This window comes from Varroa destructor, unplaced genomic scaffold, assembly GCF_002443255.2.
Source record: "Varroa destructor unplaced genomic scaffold, Vdes_3.0 BEIS01000003.1, whole genome shotgun sequence".
Classification (NCBI taxonomy): domain Eukaryota; kingdom Metazoa; phylum Arthropoda; class Arachnida; order Mesostigmata; family Varroidae; genus Varroa; species Varroa destructor.
In genome coordinates, this window is record NW_019211456.1 from 491,517 (window position 1) to 507,859 (window position 16,343).

General features: G+C 38.4%; 1 protein-coding gene across 1 annotated transcript in view; it reads left to right on the forward strand.

Moving 5' to 3' along the window:
- Window positions 1-16,343, forward strand: part of LOC111246177 (BAI1-associated protein 3-like) — a 41,089-nt gene that overhangs the window by 3,932 nt on the left and 20,814 nt on the right. The window contains exons 3-20 of the mRNA XM_086983906.1: window positions 2,089-2,222; window positions 2,777-2,934; window positions 3,673-3,826; window positions 5,669-5,713; window positions 5,923-6,085; window positions 7,527-7,661; window positions 8,111-8,191; window positions 8,367-8,488; window positions 9,362-9,461; window positions 9,931-10,055; window positions 10,425-10,563; window positions 11,644-11,801; window positions 12,012-12,063; window positions 12,838-13,028; window positions 13,261-13,417; window positions 13,630-13,854; window positions 14,279-14,347; window positions 14,665-14,811. Of these exons, the coding sequence (XP_086840032.1) occupies window positions 2,089-2,222; window positions 2,777-2,934; window positions 3,673-3,826; window positions 5,669-5,713; window positions 5,923-6,085; window positions 7,527-7,661; window positions 8,111-8,191; window positions 8,367-8,488; window positions 9,362-9,461; window positions 9,931-10,055; window positions 10,425-10,563; window positions 11,644-11,801; window positions 12,012-12,063; window positions 12,838-13,028; window positions 13,261-13,417; window positions 13,630-13,854; window positions 14,279-14,347; window positions 14,665-14,811 (2,355 nt within the window). The remainder of the gene's footprint in view (window positions 1-2,088; window positions 2,223-2,776; window positions 2,935-3,672; window positions 3,827-5,668; window positions 5,714-5,922; window positions 6,086-7,526; window positions 7,662-8,110; window positions 8,192-8,366; window positions 8,489-9,361; window positions 9,462-9,930; window positions 10,056-10,424; window positions 10,564-11,643; window positions 11,802-12,011; window positions 12,064-12,837; window positions 13,029-13,260; window positions 13,418-13,629; window positions 13,855-14,278; window positions 14,348-14,664; window positions 14,812-16,343) is intronic.

A 16,343-nucleotide genomic window follows, 5' to 3' on the forward strand; every position in this document is an offset into this window, starting at 1 on the left:
CTACTTTTCACTCGTTGTCCTTGGAAGTACGGAACTTTCGTTTCCTGATGAATTTTTATAGTGGGAGTTGTATAGGAATATTGAATGATCAAAGGTGGACAAAGTGCTGTGAGACGAACACGAGCACGAACGTAATTAGTCCCACAGTAACAAGCCGGTAAGTCCGAGAAATGCAGAGATTACACTGCCCCAACCAGTTACACGTTATACGACTAATTATCCTCCACTTTCGCTAGTGGCGCCTCGGAAATACGTCCATCTAGAGACATTCGGTTTGACTGGCTGGGAAGCCCAAATGGCTTGAAATGCACATTCGATAACAACTGTATTATAAAAGAATGATTTCTAATAGATAACAGAATTTGTAATTAGGTTTTATAAAGTTAAGGCACAGATATTTAGTGAAATGGTAGTTCGGTGGACTAAAGGGAGCAGGAAAAGTGGTCAAACAACAACAGGCCTTAACCTAAATGGTGGCAGATTCTAATTATTCGAAACACAATTATCATATAAGTGTGAATTGTAAGTGAAAATCTTTTGAGATGAGTAGAACCATATTTTTGTAAGGGCAACTCAAGTAACAATCGTGTGCTTCATCTACGTCCAAGTCCAAGTCGATCTTCAGAAGGAAGGAGGTCCAGTGGTACTTGAAAGTTGGGATTTTCGCAATTGACTGCTGTGGTGGACGACATGCGTTGCGATATTATAGTCGTCGTCTGTATAGTGATTGACAGTCGTAGAAGAAACCCTTGCAGTAGGAGGCGTCTAGTACGGAACAACAGCTAGCTGCAAAAAAGAACGGTAGCAAGCTTGACACAGTCGTCGAAATGCTACCTCAGAAAGGCTCCAACAAGTATAAAAAAAGAGCCCTTTTTGCAGAAAAATTGACATGATACCGTCACAATCGTCACGAGGCGTAATACTGTGTGTCATCGGCCAAAAAAATCCTTAGACACTTCTTTTTCGAAGAGAAAGGCTTTGCAGGCCGGCAAACCTTGGCACAAATATGCCTTCATCTCGAGATCCGACAGACTAGTTCCGAATATTTCTGAAATATTTCACTATTTTGGGCGTTCAGTGTTTTCATTTTAATTTGTGCTAGTGATGTTTGTCCATAGATTAGTACTGGTTGTGATAAGTAAATATATGCTTCCTCTATTTTAGACGGGTCCCAATTAATTGAGATTTTTGTATTTGTCTAAGCATGATTTTTCCACCTTGTCAAGATTCTACTTTACCAAATACACGGCTACAGTGAATTCTACAGGGATTATCCAGCAGAAACCGACGTACTATCACCTATTAGTCACTCCTTCAGGCTAGTTACCCGTTAAAGCAGTTGATCGTGACTATGATTACAGTTATAGTGAATGTTACTAAAGACATCTTTATCATGATGACTTCTACCTTTAGAATCATACAGATAGCGAGAGCTCCAGATATAGACCGACATGTTGAGCCCTCTACGCCATGCAACTATATATAGCAAATATAGAAGTCTCGCAGATGTATTAGTAGTGATTTACTTTATAATGAATACATATGATTATGCTAGGTATGTGTGCACGTGAGATATCCGTCCAGGTACTACCCGGTAGCGCGTTTGCCCATCGGCTAAGATCTGTGCGTTTCAGCAGCACTCCGCGCACATCTTAACTAGAGTGGCCCCGAAGTCACGTTCAACCTCATGGTCGTTTAGGGCCAACGTAATATAGACCTATAATACTTCTACTTGACTGGCGTTTTCTTTTTTGTTGCGCTGTTGACAATGATGTTGTGCTGTTTGTCATAGGAGGTAAGCTTGAATTAAGCTTCTCGGTGATGCTGACTCTTAAAACTAGAAAATATGTTAATAAAGCTTCCAATGAACGAAGGTAAATTCATCTGAATGCTCTAATAAGAATAATATTTATTATTTTAAAAGCATATTATCTCCTTGCTTACCTCAAAAAACGATCATTCGAGTTATTATGTATATTTGGAGGCGTGTGCGATGTATCTGCATCAGCATCTATACAGACTAGCAAGATTGAACTGAAGATGATGCTTGTGTTTGTTGTACGTACGATACTTTGGAATACATTTTAGGACAGACCAAACCTTAACGGTCTCGCGATATCAACCCTTTACTTGGACGAACTAACTGAGGAACGTACCATGGACAACGTTTACGAAGAAGCTCTTTATTCCATCATGCATCGCATCGGAAGAACTGAGCACAGGTTATCTGAGTACAATAGCATCTGCTTAATTAGGACTTTATTTGAAAAAAAAACATAACATTTATTTTAGGCTTCAGGAAGGCTATATAGTGCTAGGATTTTACGGTAGAAAAAAAACTTTCTGACTTTTCAGTCAGAACAGTGACAAGCAGTCAGTAGTGTTGTATACCCATAACAAGAATTTCTGTTTGGATTGATACGCTGCCTAATTTGGTACCTTTATCACAGTTACGTTAGAAAAATCTGCTTTTTTGCAAAGTAAACCTAAACATTTTAGGAAAATGGTTACAGTAAATTCTGTTTGGTACCATATTGAAATACTATTGGGGCAGTTATGTATACTTGTTTTAGGGAACTTAGGGCGCGTTAGAGTCTAACAAGTTATCACGACAACAAAGCGGTCAGCTCCTTAGTGGGTGTTTGATTATAAACTGACCGTAAAGGGGCACCGAAGATACATCGACATACACTTACCATTTTAGCTTAAAAAAAAGGTTGCCCCAAACGAGCACCACCAGTCTATAAGAACATGCCAGTTCGTCTCGGTATTTCAGGAAGGAGGATTTGTACTTCTTCCTCAAGGACGCTTTTGCCGTAGACGATGAAAAACACTTTGAACTATTAACTAGTGTCGGACAAGAGAAAAAACCGCAAAGCTGTATTGACGTACTCATCGAGCGAGCTGAAAACCTGATTGCCAAGGATCTAAATGGTTAGTTTTGGTTTTTGGTATCTGTTTACCTTGTTTATCCAGTGGTGCTTTTGATGAAGACCGGTACAATGCATATAAACAGTATGGAAAAAATAAACATGATCATATTATATAAGTATGTATTGTGAAATTAGATGCGTGAATACACGCTAAATAAAATAGACCTATGATTAGCTCTGCAAATTTATCGCTATCTGGTGGGCCTTTTATTTTTTATGCCGTTATACTGTCACCTCTGCGTTTCTGTAGTACCCTATGAAACGCGAACTGATCGTAGCTGTTATCTGTGGTTGTACTATGATGATAGTACTACACTGTTTAGTGCACCGACAAAGGTAATCCAAGGCATTCACTCGTCAATCGTTTAATAGCACCAGGTATAGGTAGCAGAAACGTCCCCTGCATAAATTCTATCTATTTTTATTAACATAATCGATTGATTAAATATGTCCTAGTGATTCTCCAGTGATCCGATTTGTCTATATATATGTTGTTGTTTAGCCTTCTAACAGTTACTGTATAGATACTAATTTTTTAACCGCAATGTTCATGAATAGAAAACAGAATACCGTCTGGAGGGTAGGTGTTGTCTAAACACGGCAGACGACCAGAGTACTTTAGGATCGAACATCTATTCTTCAATTAAGAATGAATAACACTCAATGGAAATATTCCCCGTGAATGGCCACTGGAAACAATACACAAACAAATTTAACTAATGCTAATTTATCTAAACAGGACTTAGTGATCCGTACTGCATGTTGGGAGTGCAGCTTGGAGGGGGCGAATATACCGGCTCGTGCGATTCAAATAACATTCTAGCGAAGCAGGTAGTAACTACGACGGTGCAAAAAGCTACCCTTAACCCCGTTTGGCAGGAGAAATTTACAATGTAAGTCATATATATAAAATCAATTCGTAGATTTATATCGATGACGTACAGCTTCAACCATATTATTTTGTCTATTAAGACGCATTGCGAGTTAGTTTGCTTCACCAAAATCCCTTTTACTTGCTAACTATCGTGTAGCACAACTTCGAAGACCCAGTCAAATGTAAGTCACTTTTTAAATAAACCGCCACTTTATGCTTTCTTAAGATAACTCCTTTCCGGTTCTCCATATATTTCATTTTTTTTTTCTCATTCAAATTATACGCTATCACGATTGTTACGCTAGTATGATTCATGGCGGGTAAAGTTAATCAGACCAATTGGTGATCTTTTATTCAGCAAACCTTGACTGCAGAATTTACCTTTGTCTGATAAAAACTTAGGAATACTAGGCGTGTCCATAATGCCGCTCGTAAGCAATACCCAATGATGATTTGTTGACTTTGAGCTGTGGCATGCTCTCATCGTACACACAGTAAACAATAACATTTTCGCCTTAGATAATACCCACTTCCTTTTATCTGTGCAGTCTTTCAACTCTTTTTGACCTTTCAACGTTTTGGACCTAACCGCTCGACTATATGCGGTCTTAGCTAATGAAATTTGCTCCAATATGGGGCCAATACGGTGCTTCGTAGTGGAGATGCTTATGCCTACTAACTACCTAATTAAAACCGTATGGGTATTGTATTAATAAACATTTGAAAGGGGGAAGTTGAATGGGCCTTTGGTTTGTTACAAATGATTTGTTGATATCTGAAAATCTGCTTAGATAATTCTCAAAGAAAACAAAGGAGTGTTATAAAAGCGAAAACACGAACGTACATTTTAAGTAGAGGTGTTTCGTGCTTGAAGAAAAGTGGGCTAACACCTGAAGCATTTTTTTTTTAACCGTGAACCTATTAATTTCTACCCTGTAAGCTTATTCCTTTTTAACAGTAAATCAATACTGAAAGCCTGCTTAGTTCTTGAAAGACATGTGTCTATTTGTCGTGAGCGTTGAAGCTTCTGAGAGCCAAGCAACCAATTTCAAATGCATTATGAGTAGAGAATATAATAGCATTCTGGCTGATCAACTTGAGCCATAAAGTTAAAATAGTATTTCTCGTCATTTTGAAATGAGCCTATAGAAATGACTATAAAATTTACTATCATGTATCTCTGAGCTTTTCGCTCTGACATAAGCCTGAAATGCTCATTTGTTAGTTCTTGTTATTGCTCTACGGAAAACAACAGCGCACAAATGGAGAGCAGGACTATGGCGATTGAACATTATAAAAAAAAAAAAAAAAAAAAAGTTAAACCCATGTTTAACAGTTTTTTAAGATTGAATAATAATGCTGTACGCTTTTGTTGATTTTAAAGTCTATAGTGAAACCTTTAAGGTGGACCACATACCTCCTCTTGAATAGAATATAAGATAAAATGGCAAACTTATTAACTTAAGACTAATTACATCAATAATATGTGTTTGCTTTAACAGTTGTTAACTAAACAAGTTAACAATATAGGTTAATAACAATATAGGAACCAGTGTTTAAACTTGGTATCTTTAAATACCGGACTATCTCCAAGTCATTCAGCTAAAACAAAAGTAATACCATATTTGGTCTTACTCATATCCAAAAAAGATTATATAGTATAGTATTTCTTCGCTTCATCGGTTGAATTATAAGTTCCGTACAACTTCTTGTACTATGATAGCTTATTTTTTTTCAGTTTCAATTTTTTCGTTAACAGTAGGTCACGCTTCCTGGAAATAAAATATAGTAAGGGTGGGCCTGAGTAATTGAACCTATATGCGTTTACAGTATAAATTAACAACAGTTATATGTCTTGCAGGGATGTGGATGACGTGCTTTCGGATTTGTTTCACCTTGATATTTGGTAAATATGAAATCATCAAATCGTTCTATAAAATAGGTCTTTTTGTTATAAGTCCAACTAGATTATTTCATAAATGTGGTTATTTTTATGCTATGTTATACTGCTAATTACAATACAGCTGTTTTGTTTAATTCTGTTCAGAAAAAAAGAAAAAAAAAACAGTTTTATCATTCACATGGATAATAGTTGAAATTTTTCGAATTATAAAGGGACGAAGACGCAGAAAAAGGCAATATTGTGACATCTGCATCGAAGGTTATAGAGGTCTCGTCAATAAAAGGCCTAGGCCGTTTCTTCAAACAAATAGCCCAGTCTACGAAAGGAAGCGATGCTCAAGACGACTTCCTTGGCTGCGTTACAATACCGCTAAGGGTACGGTTATGACTTTCTACACATTAAGTAAAGAAACACATGGCTTGCTGAAACTGGGATTTTTTGCAATGCACTGTTTCTCAGTCTATATGTGAAATGAATTTTTTTTATGTCATTGTTAGCGGTTATATTTATTTAATGTAAACACTATTCATAGCCAATACTACTTAAATTCAGGGCTTAAGCCCTTGTCAGGCTCGTCTGGAATACTTTGCAGTTTTGCCAATTCCGTCTTGATAGCATAAATGAGGCAATCGACGCTAACACGCCAAGATGACTCTTTAGATTCTCGCCTAAAAACGCCCCCATACGTAATATGGTCTTCAGATCTGGCATATTCCTGCAAACGGCCGGCTTTCAGCACGAAACAGAGTAAATAGGTCCATTTTTGAATCAGTACGGCTCGAGCGTGTCGCTATGTTTAGTTCGCAAATACGTTATCGCTATACTGTCATGGAAAATCATGTTGAAACATGTAGTTCTATTCAAACAACCAACCCGGCATTAAGCGACTAGTAAAAAGCCCCCTTTTTTACCTTTCATTTATCCCTGGTCGCAAATGCCTTGTGGAATGCGCAAGTAAACCTCGTTGGTGATACCCGGAATAGGTATGATGCTATGACGTCTCCTTCACTGGCCTCTACACGCTAAGCATGAACATTAGCCGGTAAATTGCTTTGAAACTTGTTAGGCGCTTCCTTTGTATCGTGAGTAAGCCAACGATCATTATCGCGATTTATTCTTGCATTAATATAGATAGAAAGAACCAACGATGGCCTGTTTGTTGTAAGAGAATCGAGCAGCAAACGACACTGACTAAATGTCGTAGTCTTGGCGTTCTCAGAAAGCATTTGTTCGATTTCTGTGGCATGTTACGTGTATCTGAGGTCTTCGTGAATAATTTATGTCATCATAGCTTCACTCACATTATATCTGTTCGTTAACGACCTGGAAAGGGCCGATTTATTTGCCATATATATTTCAACAAGGTGATGACCTGGCTACAGGAGTCGTCCAAAGTGGGAAAGATTGCTCAAAATCGACCGACTTCCAAATTGCAGGAATGACGCGCTGCCTTATCACAAACTGACGGGCACCCGAAATTAGATGGGTTACCCGATATAAACGATAGAAATAAATAGATAGTCATTTTAAAGTCTACACCAATATGAAATAACGGGACTACCTGTATGCTAAAGACGTTGTGTGTTCTAAGCATCAAATGATACAATTATTTTTTGGATTAGCTTACTGTAGCATAGAACCTGCCGCCAGCATCCGGTGAACAGCATATAATAGGATGTTTACAACCTATTGTTAGGTTGTGATCAAATATTGAGGTACTTATAATTCAGTCTTCTGCTTTCCTAAATACGTATTTTATTAACGAACTCCAATATCTTTGAAATCAGTGACCATCTTTCTTGCACTCTAATTGCAGGATATTCCGGGTGGTGGCACGAGCGGCTGGTTCGATTTGACGTCACGTTTTAGCAAAAGCGCGTCCGTGCGTGGCCGGGTAAAACTCGGTCTTGCATTTCGATGCCGACAAAGACGAGGCAAAGCAATTACCAATGTATGTATATTAAATCATATTCTATTTTTGTTTAATTTACTATGAATATGCCCAATGTGTACAGTCGATCCGCGATGACTGTCGAGAGAGGAAGACTCTCTGTTAACTGTGTAGGACTATAGCTCAGGTGCTATGATACTACATCGCCTAGTCATTATTTGATGGGTTTTTTTTTTATCGTTTTACTCCTACGAAGGACAGACTCTCTCCCATCGTTGCGTACACATTAGTTGTGAAATTTTCGCACGTATTATCGATGATTCGTTCCCCATGCTCCACATTGATTAACAGAGACGAAATCATTCAACGCTCTAAAAAATGCTGCAAGAAAAGTATTTTTACTAATATTGAATGATAATAGCGCAGTGGATAAGCTATGTGCATCAACCTGTCCAGTGGTATGAGATACTGTTCGCTAGAGAAAAGTATTATTTCGATATATATTGTAGGAATATGATACGGAGGATTCGGTCGACTTGTATGAGACCCTACTTGCCGTATTTTCGGAACATCAGCTTCGACATACAGAGGTGAGCCTCTCATAGATATCCGATATATGTAACTGAAAAACAAATAAAGGAAAAAAGCGCTGCGCTAATATCTGCGACCATTCAACAAGGGCATCTAGTCTTGCACAGAATACAAATAATTGACCGGCCCTTGAAAGATGGCGACTAGTTTTAAAGAATATGCCCTTACTTGCAGTCATCTTCAAGCTGGTCTGGATTTATCCCCGTCCAAGCGACGACTATCCTGGACCAGTTCGCTATACAACGCAATGTATCTACGTTACAAAAAGCCCTTTCGAAATGGGTTGTATTCTGCAGGCAAGTATATACATAAGTTCTCAATACCTGATTATCGATTCGCAATAATAGTAAATAAATACTGCAGCCTCTGGTTGTTAAATGCAATATTTAGAGTAGCGCGCTGCCTCGTGGCTGCGAAGTTCCCTTTAAAAAGATGTATGTAATGAACTGCTATTGCATCACGTTATGTTGGTGTAGGTCGGAGTCATAGTCCTAAAGATGATACCCTTTTCAATATGTATTAGTCCTATCCTTACCGCTAGGTCGCAAAGCACCGTGGCCTAAACAACTGTCTATTACAACATGACCGAATGACCCTTCTTTAAAATTTAACAGATTTAAAGTGTCATCTGTAGAGAACGTCCAGTTACGAATCGCATCAAAATATGCGGCACTTAAAAAAAAATTCGTTATTTTATGTTTGGGGTACAGACTCCATTTACCGTTGTGCTGTTACTACTAAAATTTATTTAAAAAAAAAATAACGTGTGTACTTTCTCCTTTCGGAACACGATTATTGTTTCCTTATTGTAGGCCGATTGTTGTTTATGAAGCTGGTTTTCGGCTATAAATACGATAGGTTTTTTTTTTTATTATTTCATAGTTCGACCCTTTGCTCCCGTGAAGTGGTCTTTAATTTTTCACGATATTTGTTATAGAATATCAGCAGACATTTTTTACAATACAATACGATGATAATAGAGCTTAAACCATTTTTCTCAGCATATTGTTGAGAACATACGCTCAGCCTTAGGTGTTAAATATTTAGCCTTACCATTAGTATTATGTGATAGTTCTGGAATATTTAGAACCTAATAATGCCTTAACCTAAGGGGATGCGGCACCTCATTTTAATAACACGGCGATTTATGTAGCGTTACTTTATTCCAGGATCAACAGAGAACGCCAGCTCAACTTTTTGCTTCTAGAAGAAGTTCTGCAAGAATTGAACTCGCGGTGGCTTTATGCATCCAGCTGCACACCTCAACAGGTAAGCTTACATACAGAACCTTTGTCTAACTTTCTGGGTTATGGCAGCTCACAAAGCAGCCCAATCAATTTGTGTTGGAAGTATTTCTTGGACAAACAACATGTCGACAAAAGTGAACAACTATGTTCTACACTGCCGCCTTTCTGGCAGCGGTAGTGATTAACCAGTTAGAACATCCTCCTAACTTAGCTCCAGTTCCGTCGAGCCGAATGAGTCTATATAGAAATTCTAGGGTCTAATCAATTTCTCTCTATTAAACTCCTATATAGTGGACACTATAGGGCATTGAATTTTTTACGAAGCTCCTATGATTCTGCTCTTTTTGATAATGAGGAACCTCACAAATACTACGTTCATCAATATCGTTTTAATTAACAAGCGGTTTTGCGGGTTCGCTTCACTAGACGTACTTGAACATACATTTTACGTACGATACGAAAGATGTTGATATATTATTGTTAATTCTCAGGAGTCGAGTTTATTTGCGTCATTCAAGGAGTTCACTGAATATTGCCTGCGTCTTTTGGCTAAACATCGCGAAGTCTGGCCGCAGGGCACTGTTCGGGGACAAACGGGAATGAATTATATGCTCGAGTAAGTGTGGTTCGTCAAACATCTCTATGCTGATGCCATGGTCTACTAAACAAATCCCTTTGAACAGTGAAGGTCTTCAACGGGCCTATGAAGTTCATACCTTTATAAACTCGGAAATTGCTAAAGCTATAAAAGCTGAGTCGCGCTACCTGGGTTGAGCATCATTCTTTGCTAATATTTGAATTCAGTGAGGTTTCATTTTGTAATCAGTCTGAACTGCTACGAATTGAAGCTGTACACTACATTTTCCCTCCGTAATAGTAATGTTATTTGCGCTTATTTTACATTAAAAAAATTACATTCGCAAACGCGTGCACTTTACCGGTAAAAGAAAACAACAAAAATAACGTTTAATCTCATCCTAACTAGGTGCCTAGGGATCATCAGACGAATGTCTGCTCTTCAACTTGCTACCGATTCTATATCCAGTTCGCTGAACAGAGCAAATGATCAGCACACACCAAGCGAAATGACAAACCTTTCGGAACAGATTGAGAAGGCCCTTGGGGTACGTTTGCTTTTTAATGGTTTCATAGTTGTCTACAAGTACAAGAACCTATAGGTAGCTTGCAATAAAACTATAGGAAATAACTTGCAATACAGAAGGTAATATAAAGTATGTAACCATTTCCATGAAATGTTCTCACGATTATCAATATTCAGAGCACGACACTACGTCATCAATACCATAACACAGAGAAAAATTTTTATTAAGACTATTTGTTTAATTGGCTGGCTGTCCTTATACCAGTTCGACTGTATAATGCCAAGCAAGAAGAAGTTCCAAACACTCTCTAGTGCAGGGCTTAGGAGTAATTATCATAGTCTTCAAGCCAGGCAATCCGCTTAAATGTGATAGTTTGCATTAATTTTAATAAGAAATCGTTATTACCACAGATGATGATTCACATCCTTGTAAACACGTCACCCATGTTGGTTCTAAGCCTTTGGGTGATTCTGCCAACAAATCTCAAACATCAATCTGTTACTTTTAATATATCGTTTTATCCGTAAGACCGTTTGGCTGTATAAACGAGTTCTTCTTAACAAAAATCGTCTGCTACAAACAGTAGAACTCGGGTGATGTAGTCCACGTCATGAAAACCTGTTGTTGCATAAATTGTTGTCGAAGTTGTATAACACCTTGGCAAGCGATAGACGGCATGGAATACGTATGTAGCAGGGTTTTATTTGATGTAATGACTCTGATGATTTCGGACGACATTGGTGATGATTATGACTCAACCGATCATAATGTTGTCTGTGTCAAATGAAAAAGAATAGAGATAACAACACTGATGCTACCCCTTGGAAATTAGGCGATCCTTACAATTTATCGTAGTTTCAGGCTTTTTTTTTTTTTTTTTTTTTGGAAAACCTGTCTACAATAATTGGCACGCGTACCCTAATAAACTTAACCGCTATAACTTAGTCTCCTTTCCAAATTAAATAAATTAGTTATATATATATATATATATATATATATATATATATATAATTAGTGTAAATAGAAAATAGCATTCATTATACTTCGATGTGATCTTTTTTTAATTGACACACGTTTGCGATCCGCCTACCGGTGAAGCAGGATGGAACGGAATCGTGGGTGCGCGCCTTAGTAGCGAATCACCAACCCATGGTGCAAAACGATAATGACTCTCTCATCCAAGGATTCGTTGATGTCCTCGCTGAAATAGCACAGGATCTTCGTCTTGGTGATAAATATTACAACGATCAATTTATCAGGTAGTTTACAGTGATTGTTTGTTATAGAGTACCGTTGGGATATTATTACAAGGCGCGAATTCAGTCTAATTATATCAGAAGTGTCTTTTGCTCCAAAGAAGTGTCGACTCTCTTACATAGAAATTCAGTCCAGCTTCGGCCTATCAGCTGTGCTTCACATTTCGTAAAGCTAAAAGTATATTCGGATTTATTACTTTCATACCTTTTCAGCGATGTCGAAGTGCCATATACGAGAGTCATCTATAAACATTTTGAACTTGCGGTAAGGAACAGCCTGATATTTTGCGCTTTGAAGTACCTTATAGCTACTGATATAAAGCATACGTACCTAAAAATAATTTTACAAGAAGTTTTTGTACGAGAAAACGCTATCCCTGTGCCGCTCTGCCACACTAGCGCCGACAGTCGTGGTCATACCATCCCTGCCAGATACTTCTCGTAATAATAACTCATTGGTGGATTTTATCAGTGACGTTGTAAACCGGATGAGAAAATCTGTCAGAGTGAGTGTTTTATCCCTTGATGTCGCAAAGGGCCCATGACGATAAGTAGTATAACTTGATTGCACAGCAATAGAAACGATACGCTGTTTTTCGGAAGTTTCAACACGCGTTTTAATGCCGCACATCTATTTATATTCACTAGTTACCTGACTTGAACGTCCGACTAAAACAGCGGCGTGGCGCGGGTTATAATGGTGCGCATCTCTGGCTGCGTTTCATAATAATCGTAACTAACTTCCTTCTACGCTAATCTCAGCATCGGCAAAAAATACCGCCAAATTTAAATGAAGGAAGGTATCAAGGAATAAATTTAAAAAAAACAATAGTTGCTTGTCTGGTTGCCATGCCGTTTAATAGATCTCCTGAAGACGCCTCAGATGATTCCAGCAATACCCAGCCTGGTTTGGCTTTTAGTCGGCGTAAATCCTTAACGCTGTGCCTAAACATGATTCCAGGAGTTTGCCTCCGGAGGAGAGTAGCTTGGAGCGCTGAAAAAAATAACTAATTAAATTTTGACGTTTTGTCAATTTCAGCTAGAAGAACAGTTGTCAGCAGAGATCGAGCAGGTAGTTCAGCGAATGGATGCCGACAAAGCATGGGCCATACACGGTCCTGATCCTGAAAGAGCCCAGGACCGCAGTATGCGAGCAGGCACCAAGCTTTACGAGCTATATGTCGCCCTACAAGAGGTGGTCAATTTCAAAAGAAACGTCGACAATTACAAGTTAGTATAACATGAATTTGCTGAACATTAGGTGCCCAATTCTTGGCCACGTTGTGGGAAAATGATGACTTAGCTTAGCTAGCACCGGCAAATAGGTACAAACTAAAAAGTAGGATTAAACATACTAGGTAATAGAGCATACTAAAAAAACATACTACGTATGCCCACCTCCTTCGAAAGTGAAAACTCACAACACTTCTGGCTTTTGCTCAATTTGTCTGATCTTAAAAAGGCCCGCCCGGTCAAACTTAAGGCTTCACTGCTTTCACGAGTGGTTTGCCGATACTGTTCAGAACTGGTTCCTCATGGCAAAAATGAAATCAAAAAATATCATCACCAACGCCTTTGATGTCGACGTACAGAAAAACAACCTGAAACCGCTTGATAAGGCAAGAGACATTTTGTGCACGTACTATTCTAAACTCATGATACATACTTGCGTCTTTTGCGCCTTTTTTCATGTACAGTAAAGTAGATGATTTAGCGATATTGGTTCAACTGAACGCACGCGATGCAAACACGTTAACAAAAAACCACATTGAAATAGGCGTGTCTCACAACATTCATCCTTTTGTATTGTGTCGATGTGAGTTCTTTGTAGGTTAAATATAGCTCGTCGGCAGTTGACACATCCGGGTGTATCAAGCAAATAAAGAACTTCTGGCGGGAGCTTGACTGGCCTGATAAGGCAGCCTCCTATCCGCTGATCGTCCGAATTCTGGAAGCAATTTGTGAATGTACGCTTCACTATGCCGCTTTGTGCCATAGCAAACTCGATGAAGAAGGATACTTCGATGTTGAAGGACAATTTGATGTCGCACATGAGGTACTGACTTGTTGTTTTGAAAGGTGCACCATTTTTAAATACTACTATGGAATGTCCTATAACCTCGTTAGTTAGACAGAGACCTACACTGAGCCTCTAGGTACTCAGACGATCAATTTCAAGTTGACAACTCAATAGTGGAACAATTTTGTTTCCCTTTGTTACGTCGCACTGTCCTAAATTCATCGTGTCCTTTTTAACGATATCTCAGAAAGGTATCTGGTGAATCGAAATCGAACTCATGCGGCGCGTTCCCTCGGGTTCATAAACGATTTGAAAGTGTATTAATTAATAGGAGCTATTGTCGTTATGAAGGCTGTGACATTTCCAGCATGCAGCATGCAGCATGCGCGAGTGATGATGGCATTCTGAAAATCAGATACGAATGTATATGGTTTTAATTTTGATTAATTGTTTCTTTTAGGTGTGCGTCATTTTATCAAACATCGAATTTGTGCGCAAGTTCATTCTCACTCTTAGCAAGGATCTGCAGGTTAGGCCTATGCGAAGATAGTTACTCACTCATACGGAACATTTAAATCGAATCACTACAGATGCAATAGTAGATACCCTAGAGTTTATTAAAACAGTATATCAGTACTTTAGTCGACAGATATATTCGGCACTCAGTAAATGAAGAGAAAGTTAGGCTAAATCATAAATCCTATTTGTCTCAGGATCTGAACTCAAGTTTAAGTGGACTTTCGGGGGATAGACGGTAGGTGGACGACTTTATCGAGCTAGCAACTTTTAATCACCGACCCAGTTCGGATACAATGTGTAATTTATTTTTGCCATTCGGCTGTACAGGTAGCAGATGTGCTAGATGCGATTTCAGCATCTGAAGGTGAAGGAACAGCCGTAATGTGTCGTACTGCTATTGAAGCGATGATCGACTCGACGGACGAAGACGTCGTCAATAAAATGCTCAACATCATTAAAGGACTCGGCGAGAAGGTGAAGACTACACTTCATTTTAGACATTTAGGCAATTTTCGACAATATAAACCAACTGTTGAATAATCGATATTCGAATAACAAGTATAAACTTTTTTTTTTTTTTTTTTGTTCAATATGAGCTCTTGACTAGAATAACGGAAAGTTATGTACATTTACTGACCGAAGCTAGGATTTGGATATAGCTAAATTAAGTTATTGCATGTTACATAATTCTCGTTTCCGTTGGGTTGATAATTATGGTGAGATTTTTCAAAAATAGCTGTTTTATAAAGTTGTCCGTCAAATTCGCAGCTTTACCTATTTGAGCCCAAAAAAATTGACTGCTATTTAGTGATCTCCTATCATATGAATTTCTGGGCGTTTGTTTCATAGATAGCTTCAAGCGATCGCATCGGTTATAAACGGCTTTATAAGATGCAAAATGGTCCGTATAACATTTTCAATCGCAAAGATGTTTCTTAGTCACGAGAAATTTAACTACAACACTTATAATAGCAGTCTGTGTCTCAGGTGGACTTGTTTGGACATGAGACATCTAGCTGACCAACTTCTTGTTAATACCTACGGTAAATCTGTTTCCTGGTAACTTCGCTGTTTAGAGGTGGCGAGTACAGCGAATACTTACGATTAGATACGAATAGTAACAAAATTCAAAACTATGATACAACATAAAATTGAGCCTAATTATAATATTTAAGCCTCGTTAAAGCTCACTAGAATTCTTTGCGTTCTGCTGGAACTGTCCGGACGTAGCCGTAATCGATCGGATTCCGTCGAGTCCAGTCGATCGATGCGTTAGCTCACTGGTGATACACATATTTTAAACCAAAAATAAGTCAAGAACTGGCTCTCTCAATAGATTCGCGAAAACGAGAGGATGCCTTTCCGTCAGGAAATTCAATTTCTGCCAATAAAAAATGATAATACTAAATGTTTATACTTCCTACTTTTAAAATAAGTGCTAAAAGATAATGAAATAAATGGCGTATAGCTTCCTCGAAATATCGATTGAAGTCTAAAGGCGACTTGTTCAACTGATAATGTGAAATCGATAAATGTTGCGGTATCCCTGAGCTGCCGCTGGGTGTCGGCAGGCTATTTGAAGGCTTCAGGATGTTTCTAGGTTGCCAACACTGTCGTTGCCAATTGCATTGGCTGCAGCGTGGCCTGACACGCCGTAACTGATCACGCTTATTACTGACCAATATGTACACCTGTTCGGTACACCAGATCAGGCAGCTTTCTGTACAGCTCGGACGCTGTATTTCAACATCGCCCAATATAAGCACAAAAATTCTTTAAGTTCTAATTTTCAATATCATCTGCACTTGTCTTCGTTCGAATCTCGCCTACGTCCAAGATATCCTACCAAAGTCGTAGTAGATAAAATGTTACAATTCAAATATACGAATAAATACCCGTCTAGGGCTAGATAAACATAACAAGCGAACGTAGAACATTTGTCCTTGTTGAATAACTACAAGGCGTAGCCACAATATATGTGTGTATGTATATATATATATGTATAT